Source organism: Eleginops maclovinus, chromosome 5 (genome assembly GCF_036324505.1).
Source record: "Eleginops maclovinus isolate JMC-PN-2008 ecotype Puerto Natales chromosome 5, JC_Emac_rtc_rv5, whole genome shotgun sequence".
In the NCBI taxonomy this organism is placed as follows: Eukaryota; Metazoa; Chordata; class Actinopteri; order Perciformes; family Eleginopidae; genus Eleginops; species Eleginops maclovinus.
Window position 1 is genome coordinate 23,354,470 of NC_086353.1, and position 19,339 is coordinate 23,373,808.

Genomic DNA, 19,339 nt, shown 5'->3' on the forward strand with positions numbered 1-19,339 from the left:
CTGACCTCGGTTGGAGCATTGTGGGAAGCGCGCCACAGCGTGTGAATGCTAAAGATGTGACTGGTCTTTGCCATCGGGTATCTGTCAGAGAGCTACCACTTATAACACCATCTTCTGTCATTAAGGCTCTTGAGTCTGATTTTGCAGACACAAAATCATGCGACAAAAGCATATCTCAAGATGATATTTCCTTCCTGCAGATCTTAAAAGGAGGAATCCAGCAAAACGAGCATGGCCACCTTGAGATGCCTCTTCCCTTTAAAGCAGGGGTTTTCAACCGGTGGTCCGCGGACCCCTGGTGGTCCGCGGCGGCATTGCATGTGGTCCGTGACAAGAGCCTATGTTGATCAGTTCACCATTGTTTTTTTTTAATATAAATTCGCTTTGATATTTCAACACATTTCCAGAATACCGTTACATATCGTGAAAAATATGTTTAAAATAATATAAAGGAAATTCAAGCTGACAGAATGTAGCCTTGCGCCTATCCAGTCTATGGTAGCCTGTGATTCGCTAATGGTAATGAGTTGCGTCGCTAACCTCACTTATTATTCATTACGTACAGTCTTGCGAGCAAAGTTGACACACATTTATAAGCATAGCCGACGAGAGTATTTTAAGATAGGTTGTAGTACAGCAAACATTTGTTACATATGTACTAGTCTAGCTATATATCTAGCACCAATGGATCGTTTTGTAGTGAGGAAAGTGCCAGAGGGACAGGCTGCCATGACAGAGGGTCAGGCTGCCACGACAGAGGGACAGGCCGCCACGATAGGGCAAGGACAGGCTTCCGAAGCGTCAACTTCGCAAAAAAGACGAAAAAGAAAATACAATGAGGAATATGTTAAATATGGATTCACAGTGACGACAGACAGAGCAGGAGAGGAGGTACCACTGTGTTTCGTATGTTCAACAATTCTCTGTAATGAAGCTATGAAGCCGTCGAAACTTACGCGGCATATGGAGACGCATCACGTCCACTTGAAGGCCAAACCCGTTGAGTACATGCAACAGATGTTGCGTGATTTCAAAGGACAGCAGGCTACCATGAGGAAGAGTGCAAAAATAAATGAAAACGCACTGAAAGCATCGTATCTGGTCGCTCTCAGGGTTGCAAAAAGTAAGAAGCCCCATACCATTGCAGAGCAGCTTATATTGCCAGCAGCCATAGATATGTGCAGAGCTATGGTAAGCGAAGAATGTGCCAACAAATTAAAAACTATTCCGTTGTCAGACAACACAATCGGAAGACGAATTGGGGAAATGGCAAATGATGTCAAAGACCAGCTGATGGCAAAACTTCAGACAGTTCTGTTTTCCCTTCAAATCGACGAGACGACAGATGTTACTAATGATGCGCAACTGTTAACATTTGTGCGATACGAGGACAGTGGCACTATGTGCGAGGAATTTCTTTTTTGCAAACCACTGCCCGGGCGAACTACCGGTGTAGAAATATTTAAAGCACTGGACGATTTTTTCACGGAGCACAATATCTCGTGGCAGAGGTGCGTTGCATTATGCAGCGATGGGGCCCGAGCCATGAGTGGCAGCAAGACTGGACTGTTTGCGCATGTAAGGAGGGTGGCTCCGGGGGTAATTTGGACACACTGCCTGATTCATAGAGAGGCTCTCGCCTCCAAAGATCTCAGTGTTGAGCTCAGTGGTGTGTTTGATGTCGTTGTCAAGACGGTCAACTTCATAAAACGAAACGCATTGAATACACGCCTGTTTTCATCCCTATGCCATGACTTGGGAAGTGAACACAGCTCTCTCCTTTATCATTCAGAGGTGCGTTGGCTGTCTCGCGGCGCTGTGCTCGCCCGTGTGTTTGAACTACGCGGAGCTATCTACGAGTTCTTGTGCGAGAAGCATTCTGATCTGGCTTCCAATTTCAACGATAGTTACTGGTTAACTAAGCTGGCGTACCTCACAGATGTTTTTGCAGAGCTGAACAAGTTGAACAGCTCCATGCAAGGGAGAGATGCAAACGTCATGCAGCTCTACGAGAAGCTCGACGCATTTGTGAAAAAAATGTCAAAGTGGATCGAACGAGTGGAGAGCAATAACTTGGCGATGTTTCCTTCAGTTGAGGAATACCCTGACAGCACTGACATCAACGACACTATATGTGAGCATTTGAGGAAGCTTGTGCGTCAATTCGCAAAGTACTTCACTGATTCGGAAGAGTGGCGCCGTGACAGCAAGTGGATCCTGCTCCCATTCAGTGACGATGCATCAGTAGGGTCAAGTCTGACGGCTGTGGAAGAGGATAAGCTGATTGAGATGTCCACAGACTCTGTCAGGAGGCATATGTACGACACACAGCCCCTTGTTAAATTCTGGATAAGTTGCCAGACAGAATTTCCACAGCTTGCTGCAAAAGCAATGAGGTGTCTTTTGCCCTTTCCAACCACATACCTGTGTGAGAGTGGTTTTTCTACACTGGCGTACTTAAAGAATAAGTACAGGGCTAGGCTTGATCCAGAGAATGACATGAGACTGTCTCTGTCTACCATTTCGCCACGAATAGACAGGCTGTGTGGACTTCACCACGCCCAGATATCACACTGACAGGTAGGCCTAATTCTCCCATGTTTTCACTGTTACGACCCTGGCGGGTTTAGGCCCCGCCCTGTGTTAATGGTAAGCCTGTTCTCTCTCCCTGCTTTTCTCAATCTCTCTCTGCTTTTCTCAATCTCTCTGTCTCTACAGCAGGTGATTGGTGACAGGTCTGTCCTGGCTGGGTTATAAAAGCCCTGACCAGCCAGCAGTTGAGGCTGCCTTGGTCTTCATTTGTTGGATTTTGGTTCTCCGGTGTTGTTGGATTTTTGTTCTCCGTTGTTGTTTTGTCACACACCTAGACTGACTTTGCATGACATTTTTAGTTACTTTTCCCAATACTGAATTGCACAACACTTTATTATTCTTTATTCTTTCTTTAAAATAATCTTTAATTTAATTTAATTTAATAAATCTACTTTTATTATTATAAAATCTGCGTGGCCTCTCTTTCATGTTTCATGCATTGAGCTATGCATGTAACACCAAATACACACGCGCACGCGCAGGCACATCAGTGGGCCGCGGATTGCTTTCTAGTCCGAATGGTGGTCCCTGGGACAAAACCAGTTGAAAACCCCTGCTTTAAAGTACGTCCTCACCTCCCAGACAATAAGAAGCTGGCCTTGGCTCGGCTGAAGCACCTCAAAAGGAAGCTGGACAGAGATCCCAAGTTCAAAAACGACTATGTGAGGTTCATGGAAGGTGTTTTCAAGGATGGGGATGCAGAGAAAGTAGACACCCAACCAGAGCCTGGGAAAATGTGGTATATCCCACATCAAGGGGTTTACCACCCGAGGAAAACAGACAAGATCCGGGTGGTTTTCGACTGCTCTGCAAAGTACGAAGGCACCTCATTGAATGATCATCTGCTAACAGGACCAGACCATAGACTGTATATATAGATGGACAGAGTGGCTCCATTCAGCTGTGTTCTATAGAATTGAAGCAACCGAGGCGACGCCATCTTTGAAAATTTGGAGCCAGTTCGAAGTACGCTTGCGCAGTAGAATCTGAAGCATGCGCAGTGAAGAGGAGGTCGCGATCAGACCCGCCCACTCATCGAGTGAAACACGCCCCTTATCGAGTGAAACACGCCCCCTTCTCCGTCCGTTCCCCACCACACACACAGGCCGAGTCCGACTCTCTGGGGCTAAACTGGCTGAAACTATACAACATCGTCTTCAACATACAAATCTATCTGTTTTTCGTTGGTATATGACCATAATCCTTTCAAGGATGTCCGAAAATCTATAGATTACTGTCAAATTAAGTTAACTTTCTAACGTTAGCGGCTAAGCTATCGCTACCGTCATTTTAATGAGTTCGCTAGCTAATATTAAGTTAATATTCACTTACCGAAAAAACTGCACAGAGCTCCCCTGAGATGGCCTGTTAGTACAATCAACAGCACAACACGACATGACTGTCAATATATAAATGTAAAGTAATAACAGCAAATAAAACAAATATGAGTTGCCTGACAAAAGAACAGCACTACAGCCGAGCCTACAGCTACTCTGAATGAAATGAAATGTTGAAGGAGGTTGCAAGCGGCTGCACTGTCAATCAAAGTGTAACCACGCCCCTTTTATATTTATTAAAATAACATTAAAGAAAATAATTTCTCGGGAAAAAGAAAAATGGTGTGATGTGAAGCACCTTGAAAGCTATTTTTTCGAATAAAAAGTTGTGGATGCAAAATTTGTTTTAGGTGAGAAAAGTGACATAGAAAGTTGGTTACTTGCCCATTGAAAATACATGGGAATGGGCGGAGCTACGCATTGTACTGCAGCCAGCCACCAGGGGGCTCTGGACTAGCGCTTGCTTCACTTTTAACGGACGAACCTCTGTCCAATATATACAGTCTATGGACCAGACCTTACAAATGGTCTCACAGCTGTACTGTGCCGTTTCCGTAAACATTCCATGTGCGAAAAATGTTCCACAGGTTTCATGTCAGCAAAGAAGATAGAGACTATTTGCGGTTCCTCTGGTGGGAAAACGGGGACACAAACTCAGAACCCACAGAATACCGCATGAAGGTGCACCTGTTTGGAGCATCATCTTCTCCTGGCTGCGACAATTATGGCATGAAACACCTTGCCAGTCAAAATGAGAAAGAGTGCCCCTCTGCGGCTAGCTTCATCAGGAAGCATTTCTATGTTGATGATGGCCTCATAAGCGTGAAATCAGTTGGTGAGGCAATTGAGTTAGTGAAGGAAGCCCAAGCTGTGTGTGCTAAAGGAAAGATGCACCTCCACAAATTCCTTTCCAATAACCGAGAGGTAATAGATTCCATCAATATAGCAGAAGTGCTATGGAGGTAAAGAATGTCGATCTCAATCATGATGACTTACCAGTGCAAAGAGTGTTGGGTATAAGATGGAACATTGAAAGCGACAGCTTCTCCTTTAAGGTGACACTTGATGAGAAACCAGCGACACGAAGAGGGATTCTCTCAATCGTGGCCTCTTTATACGACTCTTTGGGGTTTCTAGCTCCATTCATCCTTGATGGAAAGAGAGTGCTGCAGGAGATGTGTCAGAGACGTACGGGGTGGGATGAACCACTGCCCATGGATTTGAAGCTAAGGTGGGAGACTTGGATAAAGGATTTGGAAAACCTTCAGAAGATTGAGATTCCAAGATGCTTCATACCTGATAACTTTGAGGTTCAGAGATTTGAACTGTATCATTTTTCTGATGCAAGCAGCCAAGGGTATGGCCAGTGCTCTTACATCAGGTTGTTGAGCAAAGAGAAAGTGCACTGCTCCTTGGTCATGGGCAAAGCGAGAGTCGCGCCAACCAAAATAGTCACCATACCAAGGTTAGAGCTAACTGCTGCAGTAACCATAGCAGCTGGGAGCAACATGTTAAGGGAGGAGCTAGAGCTCAAGATTGATGAGGAGTATTATTGGACAGATTCTTGAGTGGTTCTCGGCTACATCAACAATGAAGCGCGAAGGTTTCATGTCTTTGTTGCGAACCGTGTCGAGAGAATTCGAGAAACCACTGACACAAGGCAATGGCACTACGTCGACACAGGAGAGAATCCTGCTGACCACGCCTCCAGAGGCCTCAAGGTGGCTGACCTCATTAACTCAAATTGGCTCTCTGGTCCTAAGTTCTTATGGGAGAGAGATATAGCCACAAACCAGGTTTCATCAGAGCTGCTGGTGGGAGATCCAGAGGTGAGGATTCGAGGACTGAGGCCAGTTTGACATCCAAGGACACCTGATACAGTTCTCAAGATGGACCACAACGGTCAATGTCATTGTTCGCATCCAGCGGTTGACTAAGAGGACCAAAAACACAGAACCTTTAAATGTGGAGGAGAGGAGGCAAGCCACACTGACTCTTATCAAGCTTGCACAGCAAGATGCCTTCAAAAAGGGTGAACGCCCCAACCAGCCATCCATCGTTCAGAGACCCATCCAGAAGTTATTGGTTCTAGTGAAGAGTAGCCAAGAAGGGGGAAAAGGTTAGACATTGATTGAATGTCTCATTTCTGAGCTAAAAGTGGTCCTCATACTGTGGTTCATTCTCATTTGGGTATTCTTTATGTGTTGAGAGATAAATTCTGTTGTTTATCTGTGTTGAATTTATTTGTTGTGGAAATCATACGGTTCATTTTCAAATGTCGGAATGTTAAAGGAAACAACAGACCAGAGCTTGGAAATTATTATTTAATGTGGAGTGTAAGTGTATTCCACATCTTAAATTGCACTAATCAAAGGTAATTTGGTGGGAGTGTAGCTGATGCTTTGTCGGATTTTGTTGAGTTGTTGTGAGGTCACTTCCTGTTTGAGTGACGTGAGCTGAGAATTGTGGGAAAGAGACGAGAGAGAACTGTGTAACCGTCTACTACTGGCTAACGAGGCGCACACGGTAATTATTTTGAATACTGAAACTTGTGTACGTTTGCATAAGAAATCATTTCTGATCAATTGATGTATGTGAAATGTGTGTTTTACAGTTTTCACGGTGTTCCGTTACTTGGAGGAGAAAATAAAGTCGTTGTGGACATCAGTAGAGGCGTGTTCATTATAACCAGTCCAGAGTAGATACACCACTTGACTTGTTTATTAGCTTTATTTTCCTTAAAAAATGCCCAGACTTTAGATAATCGTGGTCTCAATTTTACTGCAGTCTGCTCACGCTGATCCGGATCCTCTCCCATGATTCATCTCTGTTAAACTTCGTCAGTGGTTGGTTTAGGACGCAGATGGTGCAAAGACGAAGCTGCTACTTCTTTTTTTATTTTATTGGCGGTTGGCATCCAACTCGGTGCATTACCGCCACCACCTGTTACGGGTGTGGAGCATCAATGGGGATTAGACACTTTATAAACAAAACAATGGGGAAATTAATGGTCCTTTTGCTTCCCCTTCAGAACCGGAAGCAGTAAAATGCGAATCCGCAGCAAAATGACGGTGGTGGCTTGCCAACTCTATTGCAATTTCATTTGCGTGTGTTAATGAGTCATGAGTTAAATGCCTAGGTTGTGTTTCATTCTGCCCTGTCTCTACCCGACACAGAATGGACGATTAAAGCATATTCCAGTTTGCTTACACTGTTTATTTCAATCCATCACTGGCTCACAACATAGTACCTGCAACTCTGAACAGCTACCGTTCCTAGGTGTCACACTCTAACATGTCCGTGTTGACAAACAAACACTACATAACAATACTATTGTTACATCCTTTTTCTTTTCCTTTTGTAGTGTGATATATTATTCAACAGTCTTACCTCACTAACACCACCTAACTGTAAACCTAAACCATGTCACTTTATTTGTATCTTCTGCTAACAATAAACACATTACCAACTAAAAATGTGTTCCTTATCAATGTTGAAAATAACTCTTCTCTCTGTGACATCACAAACAATATTGTACAAACAACATTTAACAATGCTTTCCAACATGTCCTCCTTTTTTTTTTTCTTTTATTATTTTCAGAGTCCTTATACCACAGTTCAGCCTGCATAGTCCTTCAGGTACCCTGGCCTAACAACTGCTCGACCAGATTTGGTAGTTACAGTCTGTTGTGTGTCACCCACGACTCTGTCAGGGGTTGCAACAGTCTCTGGTGTTGTGTGAGTTTCTTCAGTCACTGTGTGGTTCGCCACACTGGGTGCTGTGCCCTGGTCCCGTCTTAGGTGACGTCGATTCCTCCGAAGAACACCTCCAGTGTCCAGCTGTACTGCATAGGACCTGTGGTCCACAGGATTCACCACCGTAGCCTTTCTCCAGACTGTGTGGGGATCAAACGGCTGTATTCTAACACGGTCTCCCCGTTTCAGTGTATCCATGTCCTTGGCTGTCCTGTTGAAGTATTTGGCTTGTCTCCTTTGCCTGTCAATCAGTTCTCGTGTTGTTTGTTTTACCTCTGGCTGCAGAAGACTATCCCTTGTTGGTAGTAGGGTTCTGGTTCTCCTACACAGCAGTCTCTGAGCTGGGCTTGTCTTTAGTCCTTCAGTTGGTGTGTTGCGGTGATCCAACATTGACAGGTATGGGTCCTCTCCTGCAGCTTTGGCTTTCCTCATCAGTCGTTTTGCTGTTTTCACAGCAGACTCTGCCTTCCCGTTGCTTTGTGGGTATCCAGGAGATGAAGTTCTGTGCTGAAACTCCCACAGCTGACAGAAACGCTGGAACTCTTGGGAATTGTACTGTGGCCCGTTATCCGAAACAACTACATCTGGAATACCCTGACGGGCAAAGTGAGCCTTCAGCTTCCTTATCACAGTACTTGATTTTGTATCTGGTAAGTAGTCGATTTCCCAAAAGTTGGAATAGTAATCCACTGTAATTAGGTAGTCTTTGTTGTCATAAGTGAACAAATCTGTACCAACCCTGGCCCACGGTCTACTTGGTACCTCATGTGGATGTAATGTCTCTTTTTGTTGTTTTACATCAACTGATCTGCAAATGTCACATTTTGCTATGAATGTCTTAATATGTTCGTTCATTCCCGGCCAGTAGACACATTCTCTCGCGCGCCTGAGGCATCCTTCCACCCCCAGGTGAGCGGAGTGAATACGGCGGATGATCTCATTGCGGAGTGTGTCCGGGATGACAGCTCTCTCTCCTCTGAAAATGATTTCATCCTGAACGCTCAGTTCCTCTTGGAATGAGTAGTAGTGCATGATGTCCATTGGTGTGTCTTTCTTATTTGGTGGCCATCCCTTTGAATGGTCTTATTTAGTGTCTGTAGTGTTTTGTCTTCTCGGGTAGCAGAGCGGATTGTGCTTAATCTCTCTTCTGAGATTGGTAGGTAGTCTACCATGTTGATCGTCTCAATCTCCGCTTCCACTGAACCTGTAGTGGAGCTCTCCATCAAGTATGCTCTGCTCAAGGTATCTGCAAGCAACATGTCACGTCCAGGGACATAGTTCACATCTATGTCATATCTCTGAAGCCTGAGCAACATTCTTTGGAGTCTCTTTGGTGCGCTCAACAGCGGCTTCTTGACAATGTTCTCCAACGGCTTATGGTCACTCTGTACTGTCACTTTTCGGCCATAAGTATATTGATGGAATTTTTCCATCCCAAAGACAATAGCCAAACATTCCTTTTCGATTTGGGCATAGCCCCTTTCCGTCTGTGTCAGTGCTCTGCTCCCGAAGGCTACAGGCTCCCCTTTTTGTGTCAGTGCTGCTCCTAGCCCCGTTTCTGATGCGTCACACTGCAATGTCAGTTCCTCTTTTGGGTTGTAGTATTTAAGTACAGGTGCTTTGGCTATCTTGTCCTTTAGCCTGCAGAACGCTTCGTCATGCATCTCTGTCCAATCCCACATATTGTCTCTGTGTGTGAGCTGTCTCAGTATCTCGCAGTCGTCCGATAGGTGTTGATAGAATTTAGAGAGATAATTCACCATGCCAACAAGTCTCTGTACGCCTTTCACGTCTGTTGGTCTCGGCATGTCCCTCACTGCTCGAACCTTATCGGGGTCAATTTTCAGTCCATCGGCTGTCAGCAGGTGTCCGATGTATGGTACTTCCTGTTTTCTCAGCCTGAACTTGTCTGCGTTCAGTTTTATGTTCTTTTCTCTGCATCTGTTTAGAAACTGTCTCACTTTCGCATCGTGGTCTTTGTTGGCCATCTCTTGTGTATGACCTTCACCTGTGATCAATACATCATCGGCTATGATGTATATGCCCGGCAGCCCCTCCAGCGCTTGTGTCAGCTTCAGCTGGAAAATCTCAGGTGCTGGGCTGATTCCCATAGGCATCCTGAGCCACCGAAATCTGCCAAACGGTGTCGAGAATGTAGTCAGATAGCTCGACTCCTCCTCCAGTTTGACGTGCCAAAACCCATGTTTTACATCACATACTGTAAACACTTTTGCTCTAGAGAGGTCTGGGAGGATGTCATCGATGGTAGGAAGGGGAAAATGGCTGCGCTTCAGTGCCTTGTTGAGTGGTCTGGGGTCGATGCATATCCTAGGCTTCCCATTAGGTTTCTGCACAGTGACCAGACTGCTGATCCACTCCGTGCTTTTCTCCACCGGTGTGATGATCTCTCTCCTTTGAAGATCCTTTAGTTCTTCCTTCAGTGGAGTCATCATGGCAACAGGGACTCGTCGTTTAGGAAGTTTCACTGGCTCCACCCTCTCATCGATCTCAATCCTGTACTCTCCTTCCAGGCAGCCATCACCTGTGAACACATCTCCGAACTCCTTCTTTATTTGTTTGATAGTTAGTTCACACTGAGATGGTTCCTCTTCAGTTACGATGCTGTCTATAGCTAGAATGTTCTCATATTGTACTTTGATCAGTTTCATAGCTTCACTTGTCTTCCTGCCAAGCAGTGGCAGTTTGCAGTCCTCATTCACTACCACAAACTCCAGCCGGTATAGTTTGTGGTTTCTCGGGTTCCTCACCTTCACCTTGCATTTTCCAAGTGGATGCAGCTTGGTTTTGTTGTACATAATCAGCACTTTCTTTGTGCGTTCCATCTGAGTGTCTGGATTCAATAGATTTATGGGGATTACATTACAGGTAGCTCCACAATCTATTTGAAACTTCACAAGCTCTTTGCCTACCAGCATCCCTGCAAAAAGCTGGCTGTTCTTGGCTTTGTCATCTCTGGTCTCATTGCCAGTCTTTGTCAGTATCTCTGTAGTATTGACAGTCATGACGTCCTCATAATCATCACTGTCCTCTTCAGTCACATAGTGTACCTGTTTTCCTCTTTTCCATTTCTCTGTATTGGATTTGCACCTGACTGCAAAGTGATTTTCTTTACCACATTTTTTGCAGCGCTTTCCAAAGGCTGGACATTTGGCCTTGTTCCTTTCATGTGTCTTCCCACAGAACATGCATGACACAGTGTCCATGTTTTTATCTTGCCTTGCTATCTGTTTCACTATGTGTACTTCTTCCACTGTGCTTCCTTCAATGGTTTTGCTATTTTCACGTGACAACTCTGTAGCTCTGCACAACTGTAGACACTTGTCCAATGTCAGCTTTCCCTTTCTGAGTAATCTCTCTCTCAGTCCTGAGTTGTTGTTGCCACATACTATTCTATCACGTATAAGTGAGTCCTTTATGTCTCCAAAGTTACATGTGCTGGCTAACACTCTGAGATCAGTTACATACGTATCAATGTTTTCATCCCGTCCTTGATTTCTCATGAAAAAACGATACCTTTCTACTGTCTCGTTTACCTTAGGGTTGCAATGTTCATCAAATTTTCCAATCAGTTCACTGAGTTTCCTCCTGGGAGAAGTCACATCGCTCATCAAAGTTTCACAAAGTTCCCTACCGGTCTCTCCGATCAGGTAGTAGAACAGTTTCACTCTTACATCCTCTGCCGCCTCAGGCATGGAAAGATCCATGTATAGTGTAAACTCCTCCTTCCATGATTTCCAAGCCTTCGCTATGTTGCCGGTGTCCAAACACAATGTCGGTGGAGGTTTCAAACCTTCCATTTTTCACTGCCGACCAGAGGTTGCGCTAGACTTTTTCATTGTCCGTCATTTTGACGGGCAGGGTCGTAAAAAATCCGTCATTGTCCATTATTATCTGTCATTGTATTTTAACTTTTAAATGGTTATATTAGGCCTAAGCCATAATGCTTATATTTAATAGCCTCAATTGTTTTTTATTGACTTATTGTCATAAAAAAAATAATTCACAGAACAAGCGTGTTTTAATAATAATTATTTATTATGCATTTCTTTTCTGACGATCCGAACTTTTTCAGCTGTGAAAACATAGCGGCTGTGCCTTAGAACGATGGGCTATTTTAGCCGAACGAAGTCAATTATAGTGAAAATACAAACAGCTCAAGCAGCTCAAACTTTCCTTCTTGGCCGCATGGATTTGAACAGTGCGCTTGCCTGCGTGTAATCAAAAGTGTCAATGGATTCTGCTGCCGAGGCGATTGACATTAAATGCTGCGCCTTTGCCTCCGACAGACGACTTCTCGTGGCGGTTTTTATTTTATTTTGAAGGCTGAACCCCCGCTCAGCTGCAACACTAGACACTGGGATAACCAGCGCCACCTCAGCCAACGCTCTAAAATCGGGAAACATTTCCTCTAGCGAAGTGATGAGCAGCCGACAGGAGCCCCTGAACGAGGGATTTCCCGACCCTGCCAGCACTCTCTTCATCGGGAGAAAATCCCTCTGCATGCGGTACAGGAGACAGCGAAGTGACACAAACGACTCAATGCATCTCTTTTAAATAGCAAAATTACGCCCACATGCTTTCTGCAGATGATTGAGAAGGGGAAACAGCCCACTGAAACAGGTAGATAGCCTACACTACTGCAGCCATAGGCTACATCTCAGACTGTGCTAATGGCACAGACCGCTAATGGTTTTAAATCGGAGCATGGCTTTGAGTGCGATGGAGCTGAACTTGCGCAGCTGGCTTCAATGTATCGACCCACTGAACACCAGAACAGCCGTAACGTCGGCTCAGATTGAAAGTTGGTGTCGGCAATGAAGCTTATGCAGAGTAAGAAAACTGTCACAACTTGCCTGGTATTTCAATTGTGATTTTTATTGTTGTGTTTATTATTGGTAATGATCATTGTAAAAATCTGTCAAAATGACGGACGGCCTTCAGATTTTTCCGTCATAGCTAAAAAATATCCGTCAATGACGGACATTTGTCGGTTAACGCGACCTCTGCTGCCGACTGACTGGAGCGTCCTCTTCAACTCCCGCGATTTTCTTGTTAGCCGGCCCGCTAACGATAGGTAGTTAGCGGCACCGTAGAAGTCCGTTTTTCTGCTCCGTCCTCTTTAAGTTTCCGCTGCCACCATGTTTCATTCTGCCCTGTCTCTACCCGACACAGAATGGACGATTAAAGCATATTCCAGTTTGCTTACACTGTTTATTTCAATCCATCACTGGCTCACAACATAGTACCTGCAACTCTGAACAGCTACCGTTCCTAGGTGTCACACTCTAACATGTCCGTGTTGAAACAAACACTACATAACAATACTATTGTTACAGGTTGCTTAAATAATACGACGCTTCGACAACTAAATTTCGCGTCGTTGCCGACTAGTTGCTGCAGCTCTAATATATATATATGTATGGTATTATTATCATGTATGTATATATACAGCTCTGGAAAAAATTAAGGGACCACTCCAAATTGTTCTTTAATCTTTGTCTCTACTTGTATGGCAGCCATTCCAGTGTCTGTTGAATTCCAACACAGAGAAATGTTGTCAGCAGTTTATAGAATACAATAAAAAATAAATAATAATGATAATAATAATAAATGAACTCAAAGACATACCTATAAATAATAAAATAACAGAAAGTGATAATGCTGAAGTGTTTTTTTTATTTTTTCCGCGGCTGTATATGTCAAAAATAATATTAATAAACTAATGAGACAGAATGACAAACAAAGGAATGACAATATGACAGTAAATTATTTCATTCAAAGGTTTGTTTTTTAAATGTTGAAAATAATGATATACTGTATGCTACATAAAATGTCATAATATATTATGTTTTAAAAATTAAATAATTAAGTCGGAGTATAGTGTCGTAAAAAGGCAAAGTAAAAACCAGAAGCCTTATTTCCATTGTGGTCCTAAAATAATACCACAGCACAAGATGAAACAACACAACAACAGGGCGGACAATGCAGACACTACATGATATAAATATAAATAAATAGCAGATAGCAGAGTTGAAAATCAAATGAACTGCTTTGTAAACACGTCATCCAGGTCGCTTTTAACGTGCTAATACTCAGTTGATGAGCTTAGCCCAGAGCACACCAGAGGATCCACCTGCACCCTCATTACTGCATCCTCAAATGAATCAACCTGAGAAAGAACCTCTCTCTCTCTCTGTTCCAGGAGCCATCCAGGCCCAGTTTGGTTCGGTACCTGGCTACAAATTGCACACACCTTACCCTCACAGGTATATTGTATTGCCACCTGTTGTTTCCTGTAGCTGTGTCCTGATGACTGGTGGAATATAATAAGTGCATGGCTAACCACTTACCTGACTTGTCTCCTCTCTTTTGTCGCATTCCTTCAGCCGGTTTGTAACAACCTGCACCCTCATTCCTGCATCAAATCAACCTGAGAGAGAATTGGCAGGGACGCCACAACGCTATTTAACAACCAGAAATTGTTTTTATGTAATGGCTTTCTGTTTTATTTGTAATGTTATTATTAATTACTTCCCTGAGAAGCAGATGGAGAGGAACCACGGACCCAAACACACCCTACCACACAAACACACACAGACTGCCACACCTTTTTCACAGGAATCTAACATTTAGTCAGAGTAAAATGTGGTTGATGCCAGGCTCTTTAAAAATGTTTAAATCTGCTGCACCACATCGTCAGGGGAGAGTGACAGCAGGCTTTGTGGCTTTCACTTACACCCAGATTTAAGGTCATTTAAAGACCACCATTATGGATATAATTTATAGGTTAAATGTGTATTTAGTATCATAATCAAAGGCTTTCCAAAGGTTCCTTTTGATTGTTTTAACGGAAAGCCTCAAAAAAATTCAACTGAATTCAGCAAGTTTTAAGCTCAGGGTTTTATTATTAATTTGGATGTTCAAATGTATTTGTTGCAGTCTCAGTAAACCAATAGCCCTTCTTTTCATCCCTTTGAGTCAGGAGAGAAAAAACTAATCTAAAGAACAAAACTTGCTATGATTGTTCACTTTATGGGATATGATCAGAACCAAGAAAGTAGAGGGATGAGCAGCTATGGCAGAACGAATGATGAAGACATTTTGTTTTAAAATGACTATTACACAACCATATCTTTTTTTATTTAGTAATTAACAGACTAACTGAAAGCAGCCAGCCTTACAGGTCTAGCAGCTTAACATTCCATGTGTGAAAATGAACAAAAAGCAGCGATGAGCATCTGCTGCAGCCTGCTCTGATAACGTGGTTGTCTACAGTGTGTGTTTATCAGATTTCAGTCGTAGGTGTATGTTACCTCAGACTATATATCAACCTGAGAACTAAAATATTGCAGCGGTCACCAAAGGTTCCCAAATATCACTCCAACATCATGCTGGGTGTCTGTGGGCCAGGGCAACGGTTCAGATTTACTCATTAGCTAACAGATCCCTGATGCAGTGTCTGCAGGTGAACATATGCATGCAGATTCTCAGCTTTCCATTGTGTTTCTATCATTGTACTCATAAATCAGTATAAGTCATAAAACGGCTGCTAGGTGATGCTTTCACTGCCTGGTAGAAGATATTGTAAAGCTCTTTCCTGTTTTTCTCAACAACACATGCTGTCAGTGGCAACTGGATACACAACCGCCAGGCCGCTTGTAGAAAATCTATACAGCATGTAAACAGGCTCCGTAGTATTTTCACTTAAAGGGTGGAGTGCACGTCATCTGGAAAATGTCATAACATCCACCTGCACCCCCATTACTGCATCCTCCAAACAACACGAGAAGGAATTGGCAGTACCGCCAAGACATTATTTACCACCACAAATAGTTTATTATAATGGAACATGTGAACTCAACAACCTAAAACCAGCACACACACACACACACACACACACACACACACACACACAACACACACACACTCCCACACCTTTATCATCTTAAGCATATCTTACATTTGGTCAGAGTAAAATGTGGTTGACAACAGACTACAGAAGGTATTTAAGTCTGCTGCACCACACCCATCAGGGGAAAGTGACATCACGCTTTGTGGCCTTCACTCACATCCAGATTTAAGGCCATTTAAAGTCCACCAATATAGATCTCAGCTATAATTCAAATGTGTATTGATAATCATAATCCAAGTCTTTTCAAGAGTTCATTTTGTTAGCAACTTAAAATTCAAGTGTGAAAATGAACAAAAAGCAGCGATAAGCATCTGCTGCAGCCAGGTCGGATAAGGTGAGTAAGTTGTCTACAGTATGTGTTTATCAGATCTTAGTCATTGCTGTATGTCACATTGTATATCCACCTCAGGATTATTAGAAATATTGCAGCGGTCACCAAAGGTTCCCAAATATCACTCCAACATCATGCTGGGTGTCTGTGGGCCAGGGCAACGGTTCAGATTTACTCATCATCTAACAGATCCCTGATGCAGTGTCTGCAGGTGAACATATGCATGCAGATTCTCAGCTTTCCATTGTGTTTCTATCATTGTACTCATAAATCAGTATAGGTCATAAAATTCACTTTCCTGCTTTTCTCAACAACATATGCTGTCAGTATTGTAAGCATATGTATGTATATATTGTTTGCAAGGGGGTCCCCACCATTTTTTCTAAAGTGATGCCCATGATGATAATACAATATATATACAGTGCAGTGATTCTTGAGACAAGGGACAAAACAGGTTTTCATTTTCAAAAAGAATATTTTGATAATTTGCTAAATATATGAATACAGTTTTGTTCAATTATTTATTGTCTATCCAAACATGCTTTGGTTCAACCTCCCAGTTGTATATTTTTAATATAAATTGCAATTTTGCTGGATCAGCACTCGTTTTTTGTCAACACCGTCAGAAACATAAAAATACTTTTATAAATTATTTTAAATTATGTTATCACACTGATTTTCACTCATCAGGTTTCCCAGTTCCCCTAGTTATGCACAAATATTTTTAAATCAATGAAATACCAGTTTTAAAGCCAGAGAAGTCAATGATTAATTACTATAATTGAAATTGTACATATCAGATACATTTGTCTTTAACCTCCAGACTTAACAGTGACATTTTTAAGCATAAGAAATACACATGAATGTTGGACATGTGTTAGTCTCTGAACATATATCCTTCAAGGAATAAAACACATGCCCTTTTTAAAGAAACAGTAAAAAAAAAGTGATCTGACGGAGTTGACAGGGCACTGATGGAGTTGACAAATTAAAATTGCAGGAACGATAAAATCATCACCAACTGGAAAAATCTCATCCAAAATGTCTTTCTGAACTTTCACAAAACTCTAATAGCCTACTCGAAGACACTTGATATATTGAATTATTTTCTTGAATAACGGCTAAGAAAGGGACAATGTATTCAGGAACAGTTTACTAATCAGGTAAGAGATGATTAACATGTTGTCACGAATTGGCAGACGACACAAAGATAACTGTGATGGAAGTTTTAATAGTACTGGCAGTACAGGGTTAACAGAGGAAACACGAGCAAAAACAGGCAACTCAGAATTCAAAACACAGGAGATGTTCACAAATGGGACTCAGAATTCAAAACACAGGAGATGTTCACAAATGGGACTCAGGATTCAAAACACAGGAGAAATGTTATAAACAGGAAAGCACAAAAGATACGGGGGCTAAACTAAGAACTACTGACTAAACTCAAATGCACTGTTGCGCAGGAAGAAACTTGGGACCTCACTACGAGAGTGAGGCAAACAGGACTAAACAGCGCAGTAAGGCGCGAACAAACTAAAAGTCCAACAATCTGGTAATCCTGGCAAACTGTGAGCTATGACGAGATGTAGTCGTGGGGAGGACTGACGTGGCTGCAGAGGTCAGGGAGGTGTTTGAGTGTCAAAGTGACGAGAGGGGGCGTGGCCAGAGTTCGGTTCAACACAGACGTGACACATGTTCCCCCTCTATGTAGTCCATTACCTCAGGAGAAATCTGATATATCTCCCTGGTGCTGCTTAAGCGAGCCGGTGAAGATGGTGCACTCAGCTTCACCAGAACATCCGGTAAGGGAACAAAGCAGATATCTGGGCTTCCCTTTTTTTGTTGAAAACGGACATTTGGCCCATGAGGATGAAAACATTCGACTTCAACATCCTGATGCTCTGCATCAACAGATAATGCTTTTGCAAGCCACCAGTAGGCTACTGGTCGTTCATCGCAACAAGCCAATCTTCCCTCTGGATATCACTGGGGCCTATCCCAGTTGCTGTGCCCTCAGGCACTCCACTGGGTTCATTTTCCATGGACTCCATCAATATTGCCAGAGGACTCTTTGCAGCAGTGACTTGAGGGATGCAATCCCAAGCATGGGTAACTGGACTGAAGCAAGGACAGATGCGTGGTACATTGCAAAAACAGGAAGTGTGCCTACAATAGATGACACTGCCCTCAGCCACAACTTGATGGATCTTCCTTGTTCCAGGGATAGATTTCAATGGTTGGGTAAGGAGAATGTCATAAGCCTGGAAATCATCACTGGTGACAAGTTGAAGATGGATGCCACTTAGGCTGTTGGAGACCTTCTCATAGAAGTCTTTTCCATCAACGATGTTCTGACCTCTAAGAACTATACTGTCAGCACATCTCTTCACTGTTGCCCCAATGCCATCTGGGGCACCCTTCCCATGTGATGTTGGAAAGAAATTCCAGGTTGCATTCTTGAATCCCAGCTGGGGAGGAACAGCACAGACAAGGAAAAAGTTCTTTCTGTTTTTATATTGTTTGCTTGGGCCATCTGACCAAAAGTGTGCTGTCTCAAGATTTGGAAATCTTGCACGAATGTCTGTCAGGATTTGATGCATATGTGTCCAGATGGCTGCAGCATCCTGGCGCTTGGACTGAGAAACTGTGCAAAACCCTGCCTTTTCGTGCTTGGTGTGGAACATGATTCGTAATATCATGTTGGCGGTAACAGTAGGCTACGGTACATCACAACTAGTTTGAATGGGATACATGAAACTGCAATAATGGTAAAAATGCATAGGATATTGGTATAAATTACATTGAAATGCTTACATTGGACACTAAAATGGCTTTTGTCAACACCATCAGAGAAAGTGTCAACACCGTCAGACACAAATTCTGTGTTGACGTCTGATGGTGTTGACAAAATAGCACATTTCTTCTTATATCATGCATGATTCTCACAGGAGCCATTTTGTTTTTCACATGTTGGTTATCGTCCTACCAATCTATATAAATCAAAGCTATATTGCAGAAACTTTTAAACAGATGTTGGACTTTCAGACACTTTGGAGTTGATACTCTATGGTTGTGACATGTGCGCATTAGTAAAAAGATATGAAATATAAAGTATTTTAAAAAACTTACCAGAGCTCATGTTTCCTTGTGGCGCCAGCAAGACCAAGAAGGCGGGAAAGGGATCCTTTGTCTTATAGCTGCCCTAAATTATTCCTGATTTTTCCCCCAATTTAAAAATGTCTGACGGTGTTGACGAAAACTTCGGACACATTTTCACTTGACCAGAAAGTACATTAAAAACATTTTAAATTAAATTTTCTTTAATGTTAGTGAAATAAATACTACTTTATTTGCAAATAATATTAATAAAGTTCAATTTTATATAACTTT

General features: G+C 42.8%; 1 protein-coding gene across 1 annotated transcript; it reads left to right on the forward strand.

Moving 5' to 3' along the window:
* The first annotated feature begins 256 nt into the window (after window positions 1-256).
* LOC134865019 (protein FAM200A-like) lies at window positions 257-3,144 on the forward strand. The gene is made up of 2 exons (XM_063884401.1): window positions 257-2,580; window positions 2,719-3,144. Exon 1 carries the CDS (start codon window positions 496-498, stop codon window positions 2,575-2,577), a length of 2,082 nt encoding a protein of 693 aa, XP_063740471.1. The 5' UTR covers window positions 257-495; the 3' UTR covers window positions 2,578-2,580; window positions 2,719-3,144.
* The last annotated feature ends 16,195 nt before the right edge of the window (window positions 3,145-19,339 follow it).